This window comes from Ammospiza nelsoni, chromosome 3, assembly GCF_027579445.1.
Source record: "Ammospiza nelsoni isolate bAmmNel1 chromosome 3, bAmmNel1.pri, whole genome shotgun sequence".
NCBI classification, from domain to species: domain Eukaryota; kingdom Metazoa; phylum Chordata; class Aves; order Passeriformes; family Passerellidae; genus Ammospiza; species Ammospiza nelsoni.
The window spans coordinates 48,882,487-48,907,946 of record NC_080635.1 but is presented as its reverse complement, the minus strand read 5'-3'; the positions used below and the strand labels follow the sequence as shown (position 1 = coordinate 48,907,946).

Genomic DNA, 25,460 nt, shown 5'->3' with positions numbered 1-25,460 from the left:
CATCCTGTATAACACAAAGAAGATAGTTTGTGTAGAATCTTTCATAGCATCCAAATTAAATGAAAATATTGTGAAATGGACTCAGTATAACCAATATAAGAGTACTGTATTACACAATCTACTGAGTGTCTCTAGGTTCAGTAGGGGTTCACTCTATGGCATTGTAAAAGCATGTTTCTTTGGTATTGTCAAAAGTGTTTTTATGGCCTGTACTATAACAATATACAAACTCTCAGAAACACTAATTCCAAGTTCAGGTGAAGATTATACAAATGGCACTCAATACAATAAGATTCGTTCTGTCAGTATTTCTTTGTTCTCTAAAAAGTGTGTTTTCTCAGAGTAAGAATAATCAGAGAGCACTGCTATACTATTGGCACCAATCTTGTTAGTTAAGCCACATACAATCCCTAAATTTGTCGCTTATTCACTACCACACATCTTCTGCCTCTCATAGAATTGAACACTGTGTTGCCAGAAGTTCTCTTAAGTGACATTATTGCACAACCATCACCAATAAAACATTATCTCCCTGCCCACCCACAGCCTGTTAATTCATCTCCAGTAACAGCTGTTCTATTAATGTCTTTTACAGCTCAAAAACTACATTAAACCAACTGATTTTGAATACATTTACCTCTTCTGACATGTAGCAGATGACTTGGACCTTGAACATTTGCTTGACAATAAAGGACTTACTTATTGACACACACATTGCAAGCACAATTTGTTTTGTTGATACAAGCACAGCAGTTGCCTGAGAACAGATAGGCAAGTGAATGCTCACAATCCTTTTATTTTCCACAGTAACAGTCTGATACAATCCTGTTAAAAAGTATAAAAATATCTTTCAGATATTTGTTTGAATATGGAAGTAAGGTAGGTGGAAGTTTCTTCTAGCCAGAACTTAGGAAAACCAAGAGTGACACACATATTTTTGTATATAGTTTAAAAAAAAAAAAAAAAAAAGAAAAAAAAATTGGTGTTACAGCACCACCTGGTGACCATTGCGAGATTTAGTGGCTGTGTATGTATTTTTGGGGGCTTTTCCAAGTGATCTTTCCTGTAAAGGAAGTAGATTGACTCTTATGGGGGATTCCACCATTCTGAGAGGAATTATTTTCATGGCAGGATCTTCCTCTGGTAAAATCTTTATAGAATTTATCAATACTCAAGCTCTTCAGGTTTAGGAGAGATAGAAGAGGCGAATAGCGAGGCATTCATGAAAACCAGTTGTAGCCCAAAGAATACAACCTGCCTTGAGCTCTACCTGTCTTGCTCGGTGGAGGTAAGGTCCTGCAGAGGGCAGCGCACATCTGCTAAAGCCCCAACACACGTCCTGGAGTGGAGCTCACCCCTCTGCTGACTCCAAGGCAGTACATCTAAGTAGCCTCACTGCTTTAAAGCTACCCTTTTATAAATTACATCCACTGGCCCTTGCTAACAGTGCTCAGACAGGCACTGAAGATCATTCCTGACTTGAAACCTTTATGCAAATATTGCAAATGGTAAACTAAAGGCAATTTATGCAGTTAGAAAATGTCTTTATATAGCTATTCTTCCATCTGGAATACAGGTTATTTCTTTGAAACAGGTTTTCTTGCAGATGTAGAATATTCACGATTCAGGTCTGTGGATATTGTTTCTTATTCATCCAAATGCACTTCTATATAATGAAAGCCTCATGATTTTTGTTCCTTCTGATGAAAGACCTAATAATCTAACCACTGTGAATTACATCTACTCTCACCTTCACAGCATGGGATGTTAACTGATACCTAGAAAGCTCAGCAGCAGCTGAGTGAGAAACTATTCCATAGTTACAGGCTTGCTTAGTCATACCTTTTACAAAACAGCAGCCATGGAGTTGCAGCACCTTAAAAAATGGTTTGTGGTTTTCTCTCACAGGCGTCCTTGCCACAGGGACAGCAAGAGGGATGGCTCTGGTACTAAAGGTTCTGAATGCAATGCAGATGAGCAACTTAGAACTTGTGATTAGGGGTTTGAGACCTCTTTAAGAGACCATCTCTACAAGGTCTTATTTTGATTTCCTGACTCCTACTGCTTTTCTTAGGAACAAGGAAGCATTGGCTTGTGTAGAGGAAAGATGCAGTAGGAAGGAATCCATGGCATTTGGCTTTCATAAGAAACAATATTTCCTGGCTCCAATTGAGTTTCTAGGGGCAAACTTAACCTCTAATTGGGCATTTATTCTTTGACACACCAGCATTAAATTTTGTTCTATCTGGTGTCTAATAGTCCTGCCACCTCCTGTGAATTTCCCTGGATGTTTCATTAACATGCATGAAAGTGTGCATTTTTCTTTCAAAGTGTTGCAAGAATGCAGTATCATCCTTTTTTTATGCAATGAACCCTGAGAGGAGTAAAGCCTCTTGTCTCAATGAAGTCAGAATGATATCTCTTTCCCAGCTGATGGTCCAGTGTAACACAGGTGAAGCTGCTTGCCCAGAGGTGTTATTCTCTGTCCTTATTCAATTTTCTATGAGATGTTCACTTTTAGAATTCTTTTTTACTTTCTCTGTAGACATGCAGGCATAAGACCCCATCACAATGGTATTAGAAATGAAAACAAATTTATGTTTTCTGACTTAACATTTCTGTGCCAGACCTTCTTTAGAATAGTCTAGTTTTCACAGTTTTTCCACATAACATCTTCCTTAGTTGAGAATTATATACATGGATAAAGGATGGATCACAAATCAAGTGATCCTTTCAAGACTGGCTCTTTTGTAGCTCAAGTTAGCTATGATTTTGTTTCAGGCTGGCACAAAGAGATAAGAGACTTCTGGAAGGGTATGCAGTGCCAGAACTGTGGCCAATGCACCTCTTCCCTTTATCCGGTTTTACATTATTTACTAAATTATGTTAGCCACAAAGGGATCCAATCATAGAGAGCACAGGGCTCTCTACATTTTGTAATGTATAGCATGATGCTGTGATGGTTAGTGCAGGAAAGAAGCATGGGCTTTCAGGGGAAAAATAATATGCTTTATACACTAACAACAGTCATATATAAACAGACTTCAATTTCTCATTATTTACTTTGAAGATATTTGTGATTTGCATGGAAAATGGAATCAGGGTAGTATTTGGAATAAGCATAATTTTAATTGGAAGCTTGTGAGTATAATCCAGTATGAGAAAATGGACCATGTTAATTCTTTCTGATACTTTCTGGGAGCATCTGTTTACCTAATACCAGTAATTCAGAGAATTTCAGGACTTCTTTTTTTGTCCTCCTGCAGTAAAAAAGTTACAAGTTATTCAAAGTAATACAGTGAAGGGATTGGAAACTGGACAATTAAAAAAAAGAAGTCGTAATTCATCAAAGGACAGCAAAGCTTCTTCCAAGGCAGACCTTGTACAGGAATGCTCAGTGATATTAACAGATGAATCTTCAGCCTCAGAAAACTTTGAAAATAATGTTGGAAGCCCAGAACAAGTAAGAGTTTGTTAATCACTGGGATTTGGGAAGAAAAAAAAAGCAAACAAACAGTGAAGTATTATTGCTAATTCTTTTGGTACATGTGGAGAGATCTTCTGTCCTGGAGTAAAAATGAGAATCTAAAATTAAGATTGTCGGTAGCTTTTGAATGAGGTGGTAAAAAAAGGTTAATGTACATGTATGAATGACTAAATAAGTAGGGGGTTTCATATCAAGGTGATTTACTCTATCTTTAAGTGTTCTTCATTTGGCAAATCAAATACAAGTACAGCATAACTTTCACATAAAGATCAAAAATTTCCAGAAATAAAACTAAAGTTTTGATCCTTCAATATGAGCTTTCTTTGAAATATGACGTTATAGAAGATCATCTGTAATAGTTTGCATAGAGAAACAACTATTTCCACTCAGCTGCAAGTTTTAGTAACAGACAGATAATATCTGCTTCTCAAGTCAGGTTTTTCAGAGGCCAATGTCAAACCATGGGTTTTTCTTGATGCCATTTAGTATTGTCTATTTTAGAGAAATTAAGTATACTTTCTAAAACAATTCTTGTTTTACATCTCCACATGATTTTCTGCTGTGATTTTTTTTCTTGATAGTTGAATTAAATTACAACAAAATAAAGAAAGAAAACAAAAAATATTGAGAAATAGACTCCAAAGTTGTTCCTTTGACTCAGAACTGGCATTAGAATTTTGGAAAACAGTTTCTAAATATAATCACTTCCAATTCAGTTTAGACAATGCTTGAAACAGCCCATGGACCCTGTCACCTCTGCCTCAAATTAAGGCATTATTGAGTGCTAGTACAAGGGTTCAAAGCCCTGTAGTAAGTCTTAAAATCAAAGACAAAAGTCTTTGTTGTAGTACATGGCATACATAGGGAAGTTACATGGAAATCTTACAGGAATGTAGCTCCTTATTGTATAGCCCAGTTTAGTTTTACTTGATAAACACATGAGTAATTGTTTAACTTCACAGGAATTAAAATGAGATCTGTGGAATTAACATTAATTTTTTAAGCTTCTTGTGAATACTGCTGTGTGCAAGCTTGTAAATTAATTATTTGTTTTATTTGCTGAATTCAATAGCTGGCACTTCATTAACCTGCAGGGCTTGAATGCTTGTTGCAATTGCTATGACTTCAGCATGTTGCATTTTCTTTCACAGTTTCACCAGTATTCAATAGAGGCATTGGTGTTGCATGATAGTTGGCCACTTACTGAGAGTGAGTCTTTGCTTGTTCAGGAACTGAAAGAAAAACAGAAAGATGATATCAAAGGTAGGTTAATCTAAGTACATATTTAGTCAAATGTATCATGTCACTGATTTTAAAAAATATCTATTACTCCAAGCAACATTTTTTCACTGTTTGAGTGAAATAACTAGGCAAGAAAAATTTTTCTTCTGTACTTCTTAGAAACAAAGTTTGATTGCATGAATCTACATCTTCAGAAAATATAAGGAAATCAGAGACTAGACTGCAAGACACCTTCTTAGGGCCCAGCTTTAGGTAGAGATCTGGATCAGAAGAGTGCCTACTGATAATTTAACAAAATGCACTGAACAAGATGTGGGGAAAGGCTTAGTTTGGGAAATGTAATTCTTCTTTACTGGTGGGAGAAGAATTTAGCCAGAGAAAAGGCTAGGAAAGTTCCCAAGTACAGTCTGTATGTCTAAGTCATGAAGGGGACAGAGAAATTACAGAAGGTTTTGGGTTTTTTACAGATTATTGTAGCATTTATTTTTAAGGGACAGTAAAAACTAATCCCAAGACATATTAAAAGCACTTAGAATCCTAGTCATTATTCTGTAAATTTCATAAGTGTCTCATATTTTCTTATTCTTTTATCAGCCAGGTTGAAACAAGATTATTTAGATCTTTATTACGTTAAAGTTTGTCACTCTGGACCCAAGAGCCTGAGAGAGGCAAGGCTCTGCCACTGCACATTCCCAGATCCAACTGTTTGTGAGGCTGAAGATGAAATCCCACCAAGCACGTGCACATAGACACAGACACACATGATGTGTATGTGTATGTAAGGGTGTATATATACACAGAAACACACATTGCCAGCTACAGAGATCTCAGACAGACACTCAGCACAAACACAAACAGCACCAGCTGCCTTATCTTGATTTTCCCTCTTAGACTGGAAAGAATGGAAGTCCCCTAGATAGACTGTGTATTTCTGAAAAGGCAGATTCTTCCACCAGCTGCACCTAATGTACCCCATAGCTTGCCTCTGCATCCCCTACAGACTCTGAGGCTGCAGCCCTACTCCAGCTGCTGGTGCAGAACATCACACACACATGTAGCTGATTCTCCTGGGTTCTCACCCTTATGTTCCTGCAGAACCTAAAATATTACTTCCCATAATTCAGAAGATTTTCTGCATCATTAATATTAAAGTTCTATAACTCAATTTTTAAAAGAAATAAGAAAAAATTATTTTCTTCCTCATATAAATACACTTGCTAATACTCAAAAAAATTATTTAGGATGGTTTGGTTTTTATTTACTACTGGTATGTCTCACTTTTTATTCTATTTAGATCTTTCTTTTTAAATGTCTGGTCCGGTCTTTTTTCAGTAATTTCTCGTACTCTGGACTGAACTTAGATTCAGCAGCAGGGATTGCTGATAGATATTATTTAATTTCTTGGGTTTGGGACATATGCAGTATTTGAGATTTTTTTCATTATTTCTTCAGTTATTATTACACAACTTTAAAAATATGTATCTTCTTGGTTTACTGTAGTCAGTTTTATTAGCATTTGAGGAGCCATGTCATGTGGGCTTACAGACTTGTACACAGCTCTTTTAGTGATTTCACCTGCTTGTATTTTGTTGTGTTCTTCACAATATCATATTTTCTTCCTAGATTATTCAATTCATTCCGTTAGTTTTCCCTGTTAGACTCCTTCTCACAATAGACATTCTATTACATCCTCTTACCCTTCTGAGTTGGCTACATAGTGACAGCTGGCACTTGACGATTTCCTTTTATACAGTTTCACCATGGTCTGTAAAACTGCAGGTCTGTAAAACTGCAAGTCAAAGGAGGTGATTTAATCTCCAAAATTTCTTCATTAATTCTCAGCTCATATCACTAAACCTTGGCAATGTCATGAGTGTTCTCTCATTGAATTCAAGGTAACACTACTCCAGTTCATAACTCCCCTTCTCCATGCTAATTGATGCTCATTGCAGTTAGTGAACACAAGCACTTTTTTTCTTGGGATTATTTTTAAATGGTGTAAATATAATAATTTTTAAATGGTTTAATTTTTGTGCCCTCTCATAAATGCTGCCTTTCAAAGTAACCAAATCCATTTCACAGTTCTTATTAACTGAGTGTCTGTGTTTATACAAGGATACCAACAGATTGCCTAGGCCGCCAACAGAGTTTAAAGACAACTTATATCAAAAAGTTGAAACACCAATACTCACTTGATATTTAGTGTTTATCTTTCGTACCCCTATTGACCAAAATATTTATCTGAAGTGCTTACTTTAGTTCAGTATTTTGGGGGAAAGCCCAAAAGTTTATTCCTTTCTCTGATTGTGAGCTAGTCTTAAATCAGTTTGAAAACTGACCTTTACCATTTAAAATTGCCAACACAAGTTGTCAAACATGAAATTCATATAATAATAATGTTGGAATGTAATCATAAAGGTATTATTTCACCACATGATTTTTAAGAATGCTGCAGTGAGCCAGGTGAAAAATTTGTGCAAAACGTTTTCCCAAGTACCCTTTTTTCATGTAAGCCAAGACTGCCATCTAGAGTTAATTTTGTATTAAAGCTAATTTATCATGACAAAAGCATATTTGAACTCTGTATTAAGAGCTACTAAAATCTTTTAAAATAGTCTCCCTTTAAAATAAGACCCATGCTATTATACTCTTCCTATTCACCAATATTATAAATACTTATTTAGAACATTTTTGAAGAAAGTAAATTCTCTGATACACAGATGCTATGATAATTTTGTATTTCTTGATGTTTGTACTTGTAAAAAGCACTGTGTTAGCAAAAGTTACTTTGTGAATAATACTTAGTCATATTTATTTTATATATAAGCCCACTAAATGTTTCATTAAAGAACCCACTGTACAAACAAAACATTAAAAAGGCATTAGGCAGGAAAACCTAAGTACACAGAAATTAGGAAGTTCCATGCAGTTTATTTATAGTGTCTTTATTCTTCCCCCTTTCTTCCTCCCTTTTTTGTTTATTCGTTTTTTGTTTTGGTTTGGTTTGGTCTTTGGGTTTTTTTGCCTCTTTCTTCTGAGCACTGTTATGGAGCAAGCTTTCAATGGAAAAAAGAGTTTTTAAAATGTAAGCTCAAGATTCTTGTATAAAAGGGGAACAATAAGCAGGCAATCTTGCAACTGCTAGCACCATTTTCAGTTGCGTGACTGTGTGAACAACATCATTTTAAGGTTCATTTTGTATTTAGGATTTTTAGCTATTACATTTCTGGGTTCTTTGGTTTTATTTTTCTTGTAGCAAGATCATCACTTTTATTGTGCAACTGTCACAACCCCGAGCTGAATTATCACTGTGTGCTGAATGCTAACTGCAGCACGTATTTTACATATTGCCTTAAATTAACTTAGGAGTGTAATCTGTTGATGAGGGCTGTCTATGCAACTGGGAAAGCAGGAGAAGATGGAGTGCCCAGCCCAGGTAGTAAAGGTAGGTTTGAAAAGGCAGGACAGACAATATGCTTTGGAATATTCCCTTTTATGCTCCAGAGCGGTCAAAGTTTCTCCCACAGGTGTTATTTTCCCACAGGAGAACTTGCTGGCTCATGCCAAGGAGAGGATTCCATGGGATGTTTAACAGGATGTTCAGATCTCTCTCTCTCTCTCTTTCTCTTTCCCAGCTTGCTTGTCAGTAGTAATTAATCACTTGCCTGGTGTTCAGTGAACAAATAGTTCACAGAGGGTACATGATGGTGCTGTAGATCTGTTAGCCATGCCGTAACCCCACACCAGTACTGCAACCAGATTATTGGTTTGCTTCTGTCCTGTGCATTTTTTCTGTAACTTTAGTGTCTGGGTGAGCCCAGCTTTGGAAAGACTTTTGACATTGCCATCTGTCAAGGATCCTTCTGAGGGTCCAGTCAAAGACAGGATAAGTGACATCTGAACTTCTCAATCTTTTCTTAATGAAATCTGAAAGTCCCTCATTGGGCAACTAACAGTCATTGCTACCAGGTACTGGGTAGTCCCACTAAATGCTCAGAGCCTATTTCAGATAGCAGTAGCATGATATCTTCTCAAAGAAAGCTACAAAAGACTCCTCTGTGTTATACCTATGAATAAGATAGATTCTCTGTAATTTAAATCTCATAAACCAGGAGTAGCTGCCTATCTAAAAATGAGAATTTATGTATCTCAATCTGAAACTGAGTTTCAGCTAGGAATCATTTGGTGCAATTGTTTAACTTGTCATAGACAGGACATCAGACTGGATGATCACTTTGGTCCCATTTGGCATTAGACTAAATGAACTTTTGTATAAATAATTGAAAAGAAGTAGAGAAGCTAATTTTAAAGTTGCTGTCAGCTGTTTGTCATCACTGTCAGCCCGTGTGGTGACCAAGCTTTTCTTGGTGCCACACAGATATAAAAAACTGCCACTGAGAGTTTGTGATGATTGATGCACAAGCTGAGCTGGAATGGCCTTTTACTTTCTTTATCATCTGCCTGCCTTTCTTATCATTTCCCATACAAAGCGTTTGCCTGGCTTTGCCCTTAGAAGAGCCCCAAGCTGCTGCTCACATCTCCCTTTGATTAAGAGTGGGCAGCATGCCAAAATGCAGTCATTGCCCCCTCCAGGCATTTCTGGAGGTTCATCCCTTAACTGGGATACTGCTTGCTCTGCTGAGGAAGTGGGAAGGGCTGGGGGAACCTGGACAGTGCAGTACATGGGAGAGCTTGGAGATCTCAGCTTAATCCTGCCCTAAGCCTACATATCTGGAGTTAAAGTAGGTTTACTCATTCTAGCCCCTGTAATTTCTTATGCTTGTTTGTTCTTTACTAACTTATCAGGGTATGCTATAAGTTCAGAGCATCAAAATGTTATAATTCAGAGTCACAAAATATTTCTAGAAACCAGACAAAGCTTGTAGTATCCCATGACATAGAAAATCTTTGTCTGGGATCATTTAGATAAGTACACTGAATGTGTTTGTGCAAACAATAAATAATTTATCTCTAAAATTTATTAATACCTTGAATAATGTATGTACACCAGACTGATTTATGGTGCTACTATGTAATGATAATGTGAAGTTAAAGAGAGAGCCATTTATGTAACAACTTTATAACTTTTAATTATGTCATCACTGTTTTATATTTTCATTTCCTGTGGAGTTGTTTTACTATATTCAATATTTGTGGAGACCACTTTAATTTTTTGCTTTTATTCATTAATATATGCCTTAGTAGCACTGAACCAATTTAAACTTTACAATTTGGTGTAAAATGTCACTGGACTTTTTTTAAGTAGCATGAGGAGATAAGAATAATACTATTTCTAGATGAACACGAGTACGATGTATGATGTAACACATTTATATACCATATAATATATATTTGTATGTGGACCTATATGTGAGCAACAAATATGTTTCTATGTCTTTAATATTTATGTATCCATATAACCTCAGCCATGACAATACAGGTCCCATCCAAAGCTCATTAATTGTGCAGTACAATGATTTGTCCTCAGTGGAAAGAAATTGGAAAAGCACTAAGTGAAAGATATCTACCTTAAAAGTATTAAATGAAAGATAGATATCTTATTATTATCATCAGACTGTGAAACAGTCACTCATATAAACTTTTTTTTCTGAGAGAAGTCCCCTGTTTTACTGTATTGGCTAAATATAGGTTTTCAGCTCTTCTCTCAATTTTTCAGACAGTACGAAGGTGGAGGGAAATGGAGATTTCAGACTCAGGTTTTTAATCTTTGTCATAGTGTTTTGGATTCATCCCTGGTTGTTTCAACTGACACATTCTTTATAAATAATAAAGTTATATGCTATTACATGCTTTATTCATTAATTTATTTTAAAAACAATATGACACTCATGAAGTCTTGTTTACAGCTCTCATCAGCTAAGACCTTGCAAAATAACTGTTGCAAATATCAATTAACAGTATCATTAATTCAAACATATAGTATACATATGCACTGATAATATAATTAATTTAAAATATGCCCAGATAGTTCTGACAATGACAAATTTGCATTTCTTAAATATGCGTTGAGTCTCAAACATGTTTCTTTGCTTTAACTTCCTTGCATTTTATAGGGTGTACCTACATTATTTGTTCTAGATAGTAGTCTTAGGATGGGCGATAATGAGAACATTTACTTTACCTGTTTTGAGCTTCATACTTTCCTGATGCATAACAAGCATAACAAACACTGACAGAGATTGTATGTAGAAGGGAAGTAAGAGTCAGGCTGTGATTTTGTGCATTGCAGTCTTTGTACTGATCCACACACGAAGCAGCAATGCAGTGACTGCTGGCAGGCACCATGGAAAACTCTCAGTTAAGCCCTGGGTAAAGTTTTATTTAGGACAGATAAGGCTGTCACAATGTATTCACCTTGTAAGTATGTTTTTAAAACTTGTTTGGTCTTCATATTCTTTCTTGATAGTACTTGAAAGTGTCAACTAATTAACTGGTTTTCCTTTGTTTTGTGCTGTTATTCCACCCTGGGTTTTATATGGGGAGCTATATTTATGGATAACAATGACATTCTCTAAATCCTAATGCATTATAACTACATTTGAGTAAAACAAAGAAGAAAGTATGCACAGTTTTCCCCTAATTCTCACTTCTTTCCAAGTTAAAAAGATTGCAAATAGTCCTAAATCAACCAGAGGATCGAAAGATACAGTATCTGTGAAGACAGAAAAAGAGGAGTCCTGGAAAGAAGGTGCACCACTTCAATCTCAGGTGAGGACAAGGCCAAAGCCTGAATTTGTTGAATGTTGAGATATTTTCAGGTCTGCAGATCAGTGCTGTTAGGACTTCTAATGTCCCTTTGCCACCTTTTTAGCTTAACACTTGAGAAATGTTGAATTAAAAAATTTGAAAGTAAAAGATGTGCGTCCTGGATTTAGATACACAATTTGCTCATTTCTTTGTTTATGTATAAAGGAAAAAGTGGTTGTTTCTTTTGTTGCTGTAGTTTCTGTCTCTGCTGAAGGCTTACCAAATTCCAAGAATTCACCATATTTGTGTCACATTAATCCCTCATTGTAGTGGCTTCCATGGGTTCCTAGGGAGATGAAATAGGTTTTTCCACTGTAGTCAGCTCCTGTCTCATATATCACAATTGTCAGTAGCATGCAGACATACAGTGGCAGAAAAATTGGTGTGTACTTGCTTACTTGGAAGTTCTTATCCCCTGGGGTGGATCATCTGAATGTTCTGTGGCTGTCTGAAAAGCTATTGCCAGCCTTTATGCCTTAAAAGGAATAATTGACATTACTGGTTGCAAACAGATTAATGGAAAGCAATGAAGGAACTGACAGCTTCTTGTTTAATGGCATTGCTTTTGCTGGGAATTTTGCTGCCTCATGGTGTGTAGTTTAATCAAAGAACCATAGAGGTTTTCATTAAGAAATATCTACTGATTTTTTTTAGTCAATTAACCTTGCTGCACAGCAGACTTCCCTGTGATTCTGCCTTACACTAGAGGTGCTGTGATGATGGTTCTTGAGAATCCACCACAAAAACAGATGCAAATCTTGAGATGGAGCCCTTGCAGAAAGAGATGTCCACCTGTAGTCTCAAACAAGAGCTTAACTCCTAACCCTAGATCTAAGTCTTGGACTTAAAGCTTCTCTAAATGATATGTTTTCCTGAAACATATGCAGCACAGTATCTCATTACTTGGTCAGGCATCAGAATAGTCTAATAGACTTCAGGCCCTACTTGCCCTGTGATTCTGGAGAAGCCATGCATTAAGGTGTTGGAGAGACTGGGAAGTGCTTGGAAAAGAACCTTACAAGACAGAGCAAGGTTTATTTCTATACAAAAATCCCACTTGAATATAATAAGGCTACTAGTAAAGAAGCTTGTGAGAGGAGAGGAGAGGAGAGGAGAGGAGAGGAGAGGAGAGGAGAGGAGAGGAGAGGAGAGGAGAGGAGAGGAGAGGAGAGGAGAGGAGAGATAAAACAATTGCATGAAAAATCACACAAAATACTCTTGTTCAGACAAACTGTTCAGAAGAACTGGGAGTGTGGAGCATGCTGCATGGGGGTGGGGGAAAACATGTGAACAAAACACCTCAAAGAGCTTCCAGGCATTGCAAAGTAATCTTTCTTTCCTTTGCCAGCCTCTGTTTGTGTCATAATGCACATCAAAGTCTGTCAATGTACAATGTATATCAGTCAGCAAAATTACCAGTACACAAAACCATAACTTCATCCTAAAGAGTGGTAGCAGATGTATACCAGTGACTACATTATGTTTATGATGCTTTCAGCCAGGACAGTCAAATGCCCCCTACTGTATTTTACGCATAGTAAGTGACCAGAAAGAGGCAGAGTTTCTGGAGGTGAAGAAGGACACCCGGCGAGTAGATGCCATCAGAGCCATGAAAGAAGCTTGGGAGTCTGCAGAGCCAGGGAGAGCTGTCAAGGTAATATCAAAGTGCTATCTCTGCAGTGATGTTTCTTCACAAGTTCCAGGACTTGTAATGTTAGAGCACTTGCCCCAACAGAAACCTGCCTTCATAGGGCTGTTCTCTTTGCCCCTCTGGAAGACAGGAGATTTTACTTTTGAGAGAATTAAAAGGGATTATGTGCCTGAATTCTGGGTAGGAATCCAGATATCTACATCAGGCTTCTGTAGATCACTGAGACTTTAGATTCTACTTTAAAAAACATAGATAAGTTTCTCCTTAGAAAGCCCACTAACTCTACACATTTGCAAAGCTGCTACTTGTGACAAGTTTAATGTTTATCATGAACAGATTCCGTCGAGAAATACACAGCTATAAACATGCCAAAAATTATTTCTCCTGAAGAACTGGCACCTGGTCATATCAGTACCAAAATTGTTCCTTGCAGCCAGGATTCCAAATTCAGTCTGCATTGCAGGTTACCCAAGAGCCTGTAACACGCTCAGTATGAATTCACAGTTTTGGAGAAGCAATACTGATCTAGTTGCCAGGTGCATCTGGGTGCTTTTGAAGTGACATATGCTTGAGATAGAAAAATAATACATGTTCTTTCTAGCAAAGCAAAAAGTGCAGTGCTGATTCAGAATTGGAAGCATCATTAGCAATAACAAATTGCAGTCTTCAAACTCATCTGACAGTCATTCCCTATCACCACCAATACCATTAAGGTATGTTCAGCTAGAATCCCCAGCTTAGAAATTTTGGGGTTTTAGTATTAACTTTCAGAAATGAACCTGAAACATGAGCCTTCCCAGTTACAGTCTCAGATTTTCTCAGTTCTTTTCAGTGTGTTCAAAGCTCAAAACTTTTCCTGACACTACTCTGTTAAATTCTGAACTAAGGAGAAATGCTGCTCTGCAGCTTTGATTAGTTGTGCTGAGATTGAAAATGCAAGTACAGCCTCCTAAAGGTTAGCTAGAAATGAATCCCCTTTGATGTGTGAAGACTCTTCAGAATCTGGTTCTATCACCATTATCTCTTTTAATCAGAAAATCAACTGAATTGCAACTACAGGGTTCCACTTTTGAATCCCCTTAGGTTTGTGACTTTTTTTTAAAACAGCTGGCATTAAGAAAACTGCAGCAACAACAGAATATGCTTTAAAAAAGGTGTAAATTTGGGCTATGCTATCCAGATTAAGTAGCTTCTCCTCTCCTTTCTTCTTGACAACCCTGGCCCAATGTCTGCCTATTCCAGGGGTCACAGACCCTCTGACTCAGGAAATTGAGTTCCTGACTCCAGGCTGACCAGAAGCCAAAGGGCTTCTCTGTCCATTCTGGCAATGACAGCCCTTAAGAGTGAGTCAAAGTCTCCTTCTGAAAAGACAGAAGTGCTGATGTCTGGTTTTGGCATCAAAGATAATTGAGTCTGAAAGGGTTTGCACCCAAAGGTCCCATTTTTCAAGACGAAGTCTAAATCATCAGGCTATAGGAGCTTCTAGGAGATGCATTAGCCATACATCCAGCTATACAGTTTTTATTTTATTTTTAATCCCAATAATATTTTAAACTACCCAGAGATCAGTGATTTCCCAGCATTTCATTGGACAGAGATCTTTAGTGTAAGTGTGCAATGTCTCATGACTGATTCAGTGGGATCCTGGCATCTTTTCTGATTCCAGCACTAGGCAGACTTGCACACTGCACTCTGATGTTAGGTCTTATTGAAGACTTATAGAATCCTACTTTTGAAAATTCTTTGAGATTTGAAATATGCAGTAAATTTTTTGTCATCTGGATTGTAAAACTTTGATCTGTAGGCTTTTCAGGAACGTATGCGTTTTATTAATAAGTATGCTGTGAGAGATTCAGAGGAACCCATAGCTGAGGCTGAGACTGACACCTTAACACCTAGTTCAGAAGAAGAAGGTAAGAGTACAGCTTTCTGTGTCTTCTGTTCAGCATGTTCCACTCCTTAGGAAAGGGTTCTGCATTAAATACTGGTAGTAGCTGGATAGGTCAGCCCCAATTAAGGTGTCCAAATGTGCAGTGGCAGGCTTGCTCCCTATCCCCTCTTTATTTTAATTGTTTCATTGCTCTATTTCCAGACAGATACAGCCTCACTGCTCTTGGAGGCTGCCAAGTTACCCTTAAGCAAGCTTCAGGTAGCCCCTCTGTAGTACAATTCTAAATTAATTAATCTGAAATTTTTGGAAGTTTAGTGGAAAATCCCTTCTCCCTCAATTCCAAGTACCAAAGTTCTTTAGTGTAGAAATGCTAAAAAGGTGTTTAGCAGCTAAAATAGAATGCCAGTAAGAGACTAATACACCTAAAGTAAAGTTCATGGAAGCTGTTCATGGAGAGTGGTCTGGAAATGAGGTGTCAAAAAGTGAGACAAATTAAAAGAAGGAAGCATTGAAATAATGACAAAGCAGTTCAGCCCATTGCCATGCTTAATATCAGATGTGTCATTGTACTGCAAGAATGCTACAATAAAACACAGCATGTTTTAACCACATTATCCATGTGGTTAAAAAATATAGTCTAAGATTTCAGAATACCAGTTTTATTATGTTATGATTTTTCTTTAAACAGGCATTTCTTAAATTAAATCTTCTTCCCAAGAGGGAATATAACTTTTTTAAACTACAGCCAGGACTGCAGAATCAGATTTTTATTGATTTTTTTAAGCAAAAGAATATGATACCCAGAAATTGTTTTTATATCTTTTAGGCAAAGTCAACATTGACTGCAAAGTCAATGTTCTTGCTTAGATTTACTAACTTTGGTAAGTAGAGGGGTTTTAGCTAAAATACACATATTAATTTCCCTCTAGTATATGTAGGTTTTTGATAGCATCTTTGATTCTATCCTAAGTGTTGGAAATAAAAGGGAAGAAACATTATACCTCTCCAGCCTATATTCTCATTTAATAAAGTATTTTGCGGAGCCAAAGGAAGAAAAATTGGTAAAAGAATTTAGGTGGAGCTCCCTAGCATAACCACATAACCAGTTTAATCTGTTTTGTTTTTTATTTTGTTACCACAGGAAAGCAATCACCACAAAGAGCTATTGACTCAAGATTAGAAACACAGGAAAAAAAATGGGAGCTTATAGACCTTAGTCCTTACACAAGGTAAACTGCCCTAACATAATAAATGTCAAAGGGGTTGAATCACTGCACTGCATGTAATGAGTATCTGACATAAACATTTGAAGAAAATGAGTGTTTGGGCAAATATGCTTATTTCAATCTTCTTGAAAGGAGCATCCAGATCAGCAGATATTCTGAGTTGGAAGGGACCCACAAGGATCATCCAGTCCTGCTCTTCAGTAAATGGCCCATACAGGGATTGATCCCACAAGCTTGGTGTTATCAGCACCACACTCCAACCAACTGAGCCAATCCCAGGGTCATAAAAAATTTGTCAGGATGTTATGCAGTTTTAAAATAACATATTTAATAAATGCAGTTAATAATAGTTAATAGCTGAAATAATTGTACTGGTTACATTTATTATACAAAAGAACTATATTTTTTATTATAAGTGTTGACATGAACTTATTGAGCTAATTTAAATGCACCTCCTTGTTTGCTGTGCTGCAGCTATAACCCACTTCATGCTTAAGTCCATTTGTATTCAACGTGGCATTTTTGCATTTCATTGATCTTCAGAAGACTTCCAAAATGCTGAAAAATATGCTCAAATTTAATTTTAAATTGAGAAGGAAATTGGCATTATATTGAAGCAAATAGCATTAAAACAGTATGGCAAAAATATGACAAAATATCTTCCATGAGCTTAAATCTTGTAAGCATTTCATTTGTCTTCACCTCCTTGACTTTTACACTAGTCATTTAGGACAAAAATATAAAAGTGTATTATCCACTTACCTGCTATTATGTCGAAAGCAAAAAAAAGAACCCTAAAAAATAAATTGCATTTGTCTCAATTTTCAGAAGTATCAAAAACTTCTGAAAACATATTTCTTGCAAATTAAAGGTGTCACATGTAGGAGTTTTTCATATGCTCGAAGATGAGCATGATTTTACAAATAGATTTAAAATAGACACTCAAGTATAAGAAGATCTGGTCTCAGGAATGTATTTTCTTATTGGTGTTATCTAGAAGCAGAGGAAAAGTGACTCCTTAACCATATCTAAGCATATAATTGTGATGTTGCCAAATATAACCCAAATACCTGCTTATAGATGTTAAGCAAAATAGACATCAGCCAAAACTGCATTTGATATGAGACAAATATCTGTTTTGTATTTCTTTCAGAAAAACAATGTCTGAACCTGTGCTGATAAATGAGTCTATCATTCAACAGCAACAGATACGTAAAGAAGAAAACTTCAATCATTTTAGACAACTTTGCATGCTGGTTATGGAACAAAGACAAAAAGAAGAAAATGAGAGAATTTTATTGAAGCAAAATATACTTGAAATGTATGAGAACCTGCAGGTATGTTTTCAAGATTACTTTCCAGTTAACTGCTGCTGGGATGTCCACCACTAGTCTGAATATCCTGGTCAACCATTATCAAAGCTTTTGTATTCAGTACTACAGATTAGAAGCAACAAACAAACTTGAAATTTCACTTGGGCAAAGGTTAAAACTAAAAGTTCTAAAGTAAAAAAAATAGTACTGCATTATATCTTTAATATGATATTCTTGATACTTTCTTGATACACTCTCAGCAAAAACACTTTTATATCACCATAAAAGGATGGTTATAAGTCAGAAAAAAACTGACTGAAAACTGACATACATGACCAGATGCTTATTAAGTAAAGCATCTCCAGTCTGACTATTTTTTGGTTATGGACTTGTATACAGCTTTTTGAAAAGTAATTAAAAAAACAATTATACAGAGTGATAAGTTCTTAATGTGTCTCAGAAAATTTAGAGAATGCAGTTTCCTTGGAATATGCACGATGCCAGCAAATGAAGAATTTATATTATTAAACCTCAAAAAAGCATGTATATAAATAATAAATGTGGTAGCATTAGTGTAGGATCCATTGTGAGGATTAACTCAGCCAATGCACTGCACATGAAATTGCACAAGTATCTTACCAAATTGGCTTAACTGTTGAGCATCAACAGGAAAAAAATTGTTTGTTATAGTGGTGATACAATAGCCAGTATCAATCAGCTGCTCAATTCAGAGCTCTTAAAAGTGGATAAGGGACAGTAAAAATAATTTTACATCAAATCAACCTATTTACAGAAATCTTACTTGAAAACATCTTAGCTAGTTCCCAGACAGCCTGATTTATATTACTCAACTACAGGTCAGCAAGGAGCCGCAGTTCTCCAACAGTGGCTGACCCTAATACGGATGCCAGTCCAGGTGTTCAGATGTTGCTATGATTTTGGATGCCTAACATATTGTATATTAGAAGGGCAAATTTTTCACAAGAGTAGAACCTCAACTCTTTCTAGAAACTATTTCCGTTTAAAATGTTTCACAGTATGAATTTAAGATGAGATTATTTGTGAATATGCACACTGTGCTGATAGACACTTTTGCAGTACTTTCATCTGTAGACCACAAAGAACTATATACAGATTTCCAGGTATCCCCATTTTTCAGGATGGAAATGGAAAGGGAAAAGGTGGCACCTTTTTCAGAGGTGTCTCAGTTCCATTTGCCCCAAGTCTCATTGAAGGTCATTATGATTTATGCTCCTTTAGCCTCTTAAAAGGCCACAACTCCTAAGCCATTCCAGCATTTTTAACACCTAGATTTTAATAGATTTGTTTAAGACTGCAAAGCAAATCAGTAACTGAAAAGGGACTAGGTCCAGATAGGTAACTACTTTGTTGTCCTATTCTTCTTTCACACAACTATCTTATTATGCCAGCAGTTTAAAAAGGATTTTCCTGAACTTTCTCTTCTTCATGGTGAAAAGACTGACATAGCTGTTTCCTTTGAGAAGTCAATAAACATCCATGTAAAAAGAAAAGGAGAGATGCTCTCCTTGTACTTAGAGAGTCACAAAGTGAAACAGAACAGAGGGATGCAGCTGCTTATGGTGAAACCAAGACTGATGTGTTGAGCAGGGCAGTATTGCTGTTTGTTTTTGGCCAGGCATCCTTGGATGAAGCACGAGGCAGAGTTTACAGCATTCGGGAAGCATACAGAAATGAGCTGCTGGAGGCCGAGCGCAGAAAAGAAGAAGAACTGGCAGCCCTGGAAGCAGCCCTGAAAGCAGAGCGAAAGAAAAACAGAAAACGGTAAAGGTTCAGTGAAAAAAGTGTAGTTGCTGGCACTTGTGAATTGTAATTAACAGTTTGTTATTTAACAGTTAAAGTTCATATACAAAGATGAGAAAAATTGTTTCTTATTTTCAAGTACTTTTGGCAACTATATCTCGTTTTATCTTTGCCTGTTGCTAGTGGAAAAATTTATCTAGTATTCTATAAAGCTACTTGCTACTATTTAAGTTTTTATGCTTTGCTGAATAACTTTGCAATAAAATTCATATTCCATTCAGACTCTTCTCCCAAAATCCCAGTGTCTTTTGTCTTTTTTTTTCAATCAAAACAGAACCAGTCAAGAATGAATCAGAGTTGAAACAGTGAATGCAACCTGACAGATTTGAAAGTCATTTGACCTGGCTCCTTAAATGGATGACAATTTGTGGAGTTTATCATAATTAAATAGTGGCAAACCACACTTTTCGTATGCTAACATTGGGAGGCTTACCAAATCCTGACTGAGTAGGCTCACAAGCTTTCTATGTACTGTAATATTTTTTCCTTCCATCGTTCTCTTAAAGTGTTTTGGAATCTCACAGTAACTCTGTAGTGACAAACTCATGAAACAACCTTCCAAGGCTTGTTAAACACTCCTTAAAGCCCTATTATTATCTTAATTTCTCTTTTCTAAGATGTATTTTGCCCATGCTGACTTTGTTCAAATGACTAATTACAATAGACTCCCAGCTGGAATTTAAAAATATTTCTTAAAAGTAAACCAATGTGTGAATGAAGTAGCAATCACAGGCTTTTTATTCAAGGGGCAAAATATTTCCTCTAAGCTCTTGTTTCCATTATCACAGAATTCCTGTGTTTGTCATTGTGTCATCAATGACACAATGCTGCTTCCCTATCCATCTTTCTTTCCCAAAAAAAAAAAAAAATCACTCAGAAGTTATCACCATTACTTGAATACAATGATCTAGACTGATACAATTGTGAAAACTCTCTAGAACAGACAGGTGTTTTAAATAACTTCAAGTATTTTCCATGTATGTAGTCATAAGCAGAAGCCTAGTAAGTTAGACTAAGTATGTCTTGTATACCTGAATTAGGTTGAGGATGTCCAGAAGCATTTTCATTATCTAGGCAAAGTAAGAAACTATGAGACTCACCAATTTAATGTCAATCACAAGAAATTTTATCCTTTGCATTTCTGGCCACTGGTACTGGCCAGACATTGTCTTTGAAACTACCCTCCTCTGTGTCTTAATGACCACCTAATGTTCATCTTTTGGTGCTTTTGCTCACCTCTGTTTTATCCATGCCTCACTATTTGGCTTGAACTTGGCTCAGTCTTCTGACAGTTGTATGACCTGTGTGCTTTGTACCTCATCACACCCACCCACCTGCTGCCATGCCAATGCCTCCATTCAGCCTCCTTCCTCCCCTACATCATAAACTAAACTAAACTAACTAGCTTAAGGTTTTGTCTTTGAAAAGGAAGAATTGAAACCAGAGGCCTAAAACTGCACTGGTGATTTTTATTTCAAAGAGCAGGAGCTAAGTTTTGCTTTGCCCCATACAGGCTGCATATAAAAAGCCTGTCAGTCTTTTGCTATAATTGGTCTTTGTCCTCTCTATTTTGGAGTATCAGATATACTGCTTCATAATATTCCATCTTGTTTCCATGGCAATAGCACGTGTTGGTTGTCTTCTTATGTGAATCTCTAATGAGCTTCTGTAGAGGAAGATCAAGTTGAAGTTCTGTTCTTCATGTCACTGCAAGTGCTATAATGACATTCTGTTGTAAAAATCAATCCAGCTCCAAAAGCCAGCATTATCAATATCTAAATGTCAGAAATTCAGCTAATAACTCTCATGATCACAACCTGTCCCCATGTGTAATCTGCTGTCAACTGACTTAAACTCAGGCACAGAATAGTCAGATCTACATTATCAAATCTTGCTCTGATGTTAAACATAATTCTAAGTTTCATAATTTTCTCATTTTGATGGATAATGTGGCATCATGGAAATCTGCTGTGTGATTTGTGAATGTCTTCATTGGCTCTTTTATCATTTCAACAACGCAGATATGATGAGGGTGTGAATAACTGTCACACTGTTTAATTGCATGTACTTTGGAGTGTGTAATGTTTTAAGAGAAGCACAGTAACAGTTTTACTAAATCCCTGTGTATGTTCCAGAAGAACAAAATATTCACTTACCTCAATGGAGCCTGGAAGAGAAAATGCCTTGTTTAGATTGTGTCAAAGAATTTACATACATTGGACCAGAAACAGATGACTGATGACATTTTATATGCATCAGTTTTACACTAACAAAACAACTTTTTTACATGGTGCACTATATTGCAAGCTAAGTTAGTAGGGAAAGATGTACAAAAACTAAACCAAAGCTATTTCAAAACAGCATCTGCAGTAAGTTAAAGAGCTATTGTGTGTAGCACTTTACTATAAGGAAAACAGGAATGGTATGCTGTGTTTTAATTGATAGGATTTTTGCCTCAGTTTTGTAAACCGGGTTGCTCAATAGTCAAATTATGTGTTCACATGGGTTAAACATATTTATTCTTTTGCCCTGTAGTAGTAACACAACTTTTAAGCACCATAACTTTATAGCATTTACTGTAATGAAAGTACTAGAATTTGGAGAGTCATGAGTCCTGCTTATACTGAGCTCAGCCATTCTGGGCCAGATTCAGTAAGGGCATAAGGACAGCCCTGAAATTATGTGCATTCTTACTCAGTGAAGAACTTCAGCAAAGGACTCACAAATGGAGTCAAGCCCTTTACAGAACAGAACAGATAGGGCAAGCTTTTCTGGATCAAGACCTGATTGGCTGATCTTTCAAGATGGCACTCATTTTGGAGGTGCAATAGCAGAATGGCTGTGTCAAAGCCTACTCTACCAGATATCTGGTGGCATCACACCCACAGAAGAGGTTTGAGGGAGTGGTAGTGGGGACCTTCTACTGTTTCTTACAGAAAATCCTCTATGCGAATGTTGGCACAATTTGTCACTTACACAGCCTCTCATTTTTTTCTTCATGGAAAGACTCTGTGTATGAAAAACAGTACATATATCTATGTTGATCTCAAAAAGTTGCAGTTTAACTGTAATACTTCTCCCCTGAAATTTCAAGTCTGACTCCTGAAGAGTCTGGCAGCCATTTCTTTACATAGATAAAGATAATTTGGTTACTCAGTTCAAAAATCCTGAACCCTGTCTGGTAGAAGATTGTGTGCTTCTTAGAGACAGTCTCCAATATAATGGTAAGATTTTATTTTTATTTTTTTGTGATTCCCCCGCATTTTTAAGTACCTTCAACTCATGAATAAAATACAAAGCTGATTCCACTCTCTACACTTAAAACACTGTTGAAGTATCTGTTAGTATCTAAACATCAAGAAGAGACAACTTCAAGAAGCAGCACAGTGGCATGTGAGGGACAAGCCTGCTTTCCTTCCTGTGAATCAGCTATGCAGCTGGAAATACCTAGTGAGCCCGGAGTTTAGAGTAATACTGGAATGTTTTACAAATATCCTTGGTGATTGGCTGGAATTCTGAATATTGATTTAGAACTTTATTAGAGCAGAGGGCATCTTTCAGCATATCATTATGGTTGAGCTGCATTTTTTGTGTGGTAAGACTAAAAGAAGTTCTTTATTGTACTCTTCCCTGACACTCATTTCTCTTTCAACTGAAGTATAGCCAGTTATACAAAGGAAAAATGTCCTTATTCAGTAGAAATTTGTAAAAGTTTGGATGGAAACTGCAAAAGCCACAGGAGAATGAAAACATGTCAGATTTCATTGTGAATAATCCCTAAAGAATTTATCAGAATTGGATTTCTTCTACATTTTAGGAGAAATGGTAGATTCACAGTGTGGTGCAGGTAGCTGAGAAAGAAAATAAGTCTTTGACCCGATAATTCAATTTAACAGGGATTAAGTCCATAAAGACTTATTCACTTGTAATAATTCTTTGTAGGTGTGTTCTGCTAAGCTTTAGCAGTTTTCACTGCTTGATCCTTTTCTTTTGACCAGCCATTCTGAATTAGAAAGGATATTTTCCATTAAAATATGTATCTACAGTTACTTTTAAATGCAAGTATCTTCATTAATCTTCATATTACTTGTCCCATCTGCTTTGCTTTAATTTGGCTGGCATTTACACAGTGAGTTACGGACCAAAAAGCAGACCAAGCCTGTTCCATGTTGCCTCGCTACTGAGACAAGCAATGTGCTGTGAAACCAGGCTCAGTTCTGAGCTGCCAGTCTGCTCACCCCAGCAAAGTGCAATTTACCCACTCTGTAAGGTCTCATTTTAATTTAAGGAAGACAGAAATTATGCACATACATACCATTTCCCCTCCAAAAGGCAAGAAAAGTGTCTACATATTTTGTCTGGCAGAAAACATAAGAGAACAGCTTTGCATAACCACATGGCAGTTTGCAGAATGAAGAAATCTCACTCTCAGAGCCCTTTTTAATTCTCATTCATTTTTTGAATCAGTCCTAATAGATTCAGATTTAAATATTCTTGTTTGCAGAAAAATAAGATGTTGTCCTCCATCTCAGAAGAGGACAAAGTAGAGAAGTAGGAAGCCAGGAAAAGAGAGGAAACAATTTGCATTGTATGAAATGAGACAACAGCACGATAGGAAGGTGCAGTGAAGATGTCAGTAGACACAATAAGAAAAAATATTTTCTTATATTGGTGGGGGGAGTGTGGAGACATTGTTAGATAGGACTCAGGAACTTTGATCTGTGTGGCATCAAGAATGCAGTTAGGGTCAGTGGTTCAGGGACTGCCAGGCTATTCTGAAAATGAGATAATGTACAGGCCCAAGTGTAGCCAGGACATGTTACTTTGGGTCAGATCTCACTGCACACTTCTCTCTGAAACCTGAGCTTCCCTGCCCAACACATGGCTTTCCCTCAAAGGGCAAGCCCCAAAATGCTCACTCTTCCATGGGTACGTGTGAGGTGCTTCCTTGCACATGGCAGTCCTGTGGGCACAGCACAATCCATGGAAAAGAATACTCAGGCTTGTCTACTCTCAGCCTGAGAAAGCTGCATTCCATGGGCCCACACACCATGGGGGACCCATTCTCACCAGAGCCATGCTCACAAGACCAAGCATAGGGCTTGGTGTATAAGCCAGCTCGTTGTAAAGGTGGAACATACATGGAGGGATAGGGCAGCTGCATGTCCATGGACTTCTGTAAGGTTTGACTTGCTAATAAGTTATAAATAAAGTGAAGTGTATTTGTAAAAGGAAGTTACTGTTTTGCAGCCTGCAGTGTGCTAGATTTGATTTCCATCCAACGTCTGAACATTCTACTCATGGTAAAATCCAGTAGATGTCAGCTACAGACAGGTACAGAGGCAGTCCAAGCACTCAGCAGTGGCATAACTGTAGCAACCAGAACTGCAGAAAGCAGAAAGTGCCTAAAGGGGCACAAAGAGGCAGTGAAAAAAGTCTGTTCTTCCTCTTCTATACTCCAGTCCTTCATCTTTAAGGCCACAATTATTATGGGTTTGTTTGGTTGGTTGGTTGATTGGTTTTTTTACTACAGAGAAGCTTTGACTTGGCTCTGGAGACTATTGTTAGCAGAGGTTAGAATCATAGGTCCAAAAACCCAGGAAAGACTAAAACTACTCCACCAGAGCAGACAAAGGAATGAACACCTGTATATCACAGGACTTTACATACCCCATAAATATTTCACTCTTGGGAACTGGAGAAAGATAAGGGACTAAATATTATCCACAAGTGCCTAAAGCTATGTTTGTACTCCTCTTTCTTACACCACAAAAATGTGGCATGAGAGAATGTGAGGTTCAGCCATTGCAGGAATGAGAAACTTCCTCTTACTTGTCCTTATTCTTGGTAGAATGACTCTCACAGCATTTCACCAAAAGCATTAGGAAAAGCAAGGAAATGCTTTTCTATTGTTCTAGTGCAAAAGGTGGGTTTCCTAAAAGCACATTTCTCAGACTTGCTTAAATGGCCTTCACCTGAACTATTCAGTGTTATGATTTTAAAAGACTTCATTGGTAACTTAGGTTTTTCAAGTAGTTTC

The 25,460-nt window shown here is 37.0% G+C and overlaps 1 protein-coding gene across 1 annotated transcript in view; it reads left to right on the top strand.

Moving 5' to 3' along the window:
- The window catches only part of ADGB (androglobin), an 85,210-nt gene extending 65,825 nt beyond the window's left edge, over nucleotides 1-19,385 (top strand). The window contains exons 27-34 of the mRNA XM_059467664.1: nucleotides 3,267-3,463; nucleotides 4,639-4,750; nucleotides 11,349-11,458; nucleotides 12,996-13,151; nucleotides 14,953-15,061; nucleotides 16,181-16,268; nucleotides 17,419-17,602; nucleotides 19,236-19,385. Coding sequence (XP_059323647.1) covers nucleotides 3,267-3,463; nucleotides 4,639-4,750; nucleotides 11,349-11,458; nucleotides 12,996-13,151; nucleotides 14,953-15,061; nucleotides 16,181-16,268; nucleotides 17,419-17,602; nucleotides 19,236-19,385 — 1,106 coding nt within the window. The remainder of the gene's footprint in view (nucleotides 1-3,266; nucleotides 3,464-4,638; nucleotides 4,751-11,348; nucleotides 11,459-12,995; nucleotides 13,152-14,952; nucleotides 15,062-16,180; nucleotides 16,269-17,418; nucleotides 17,603-19,235) is intronic.
- The last annotated feature ends 6,075 nt before the right edge of the window (nucleotides 19,386-25,460 follow it).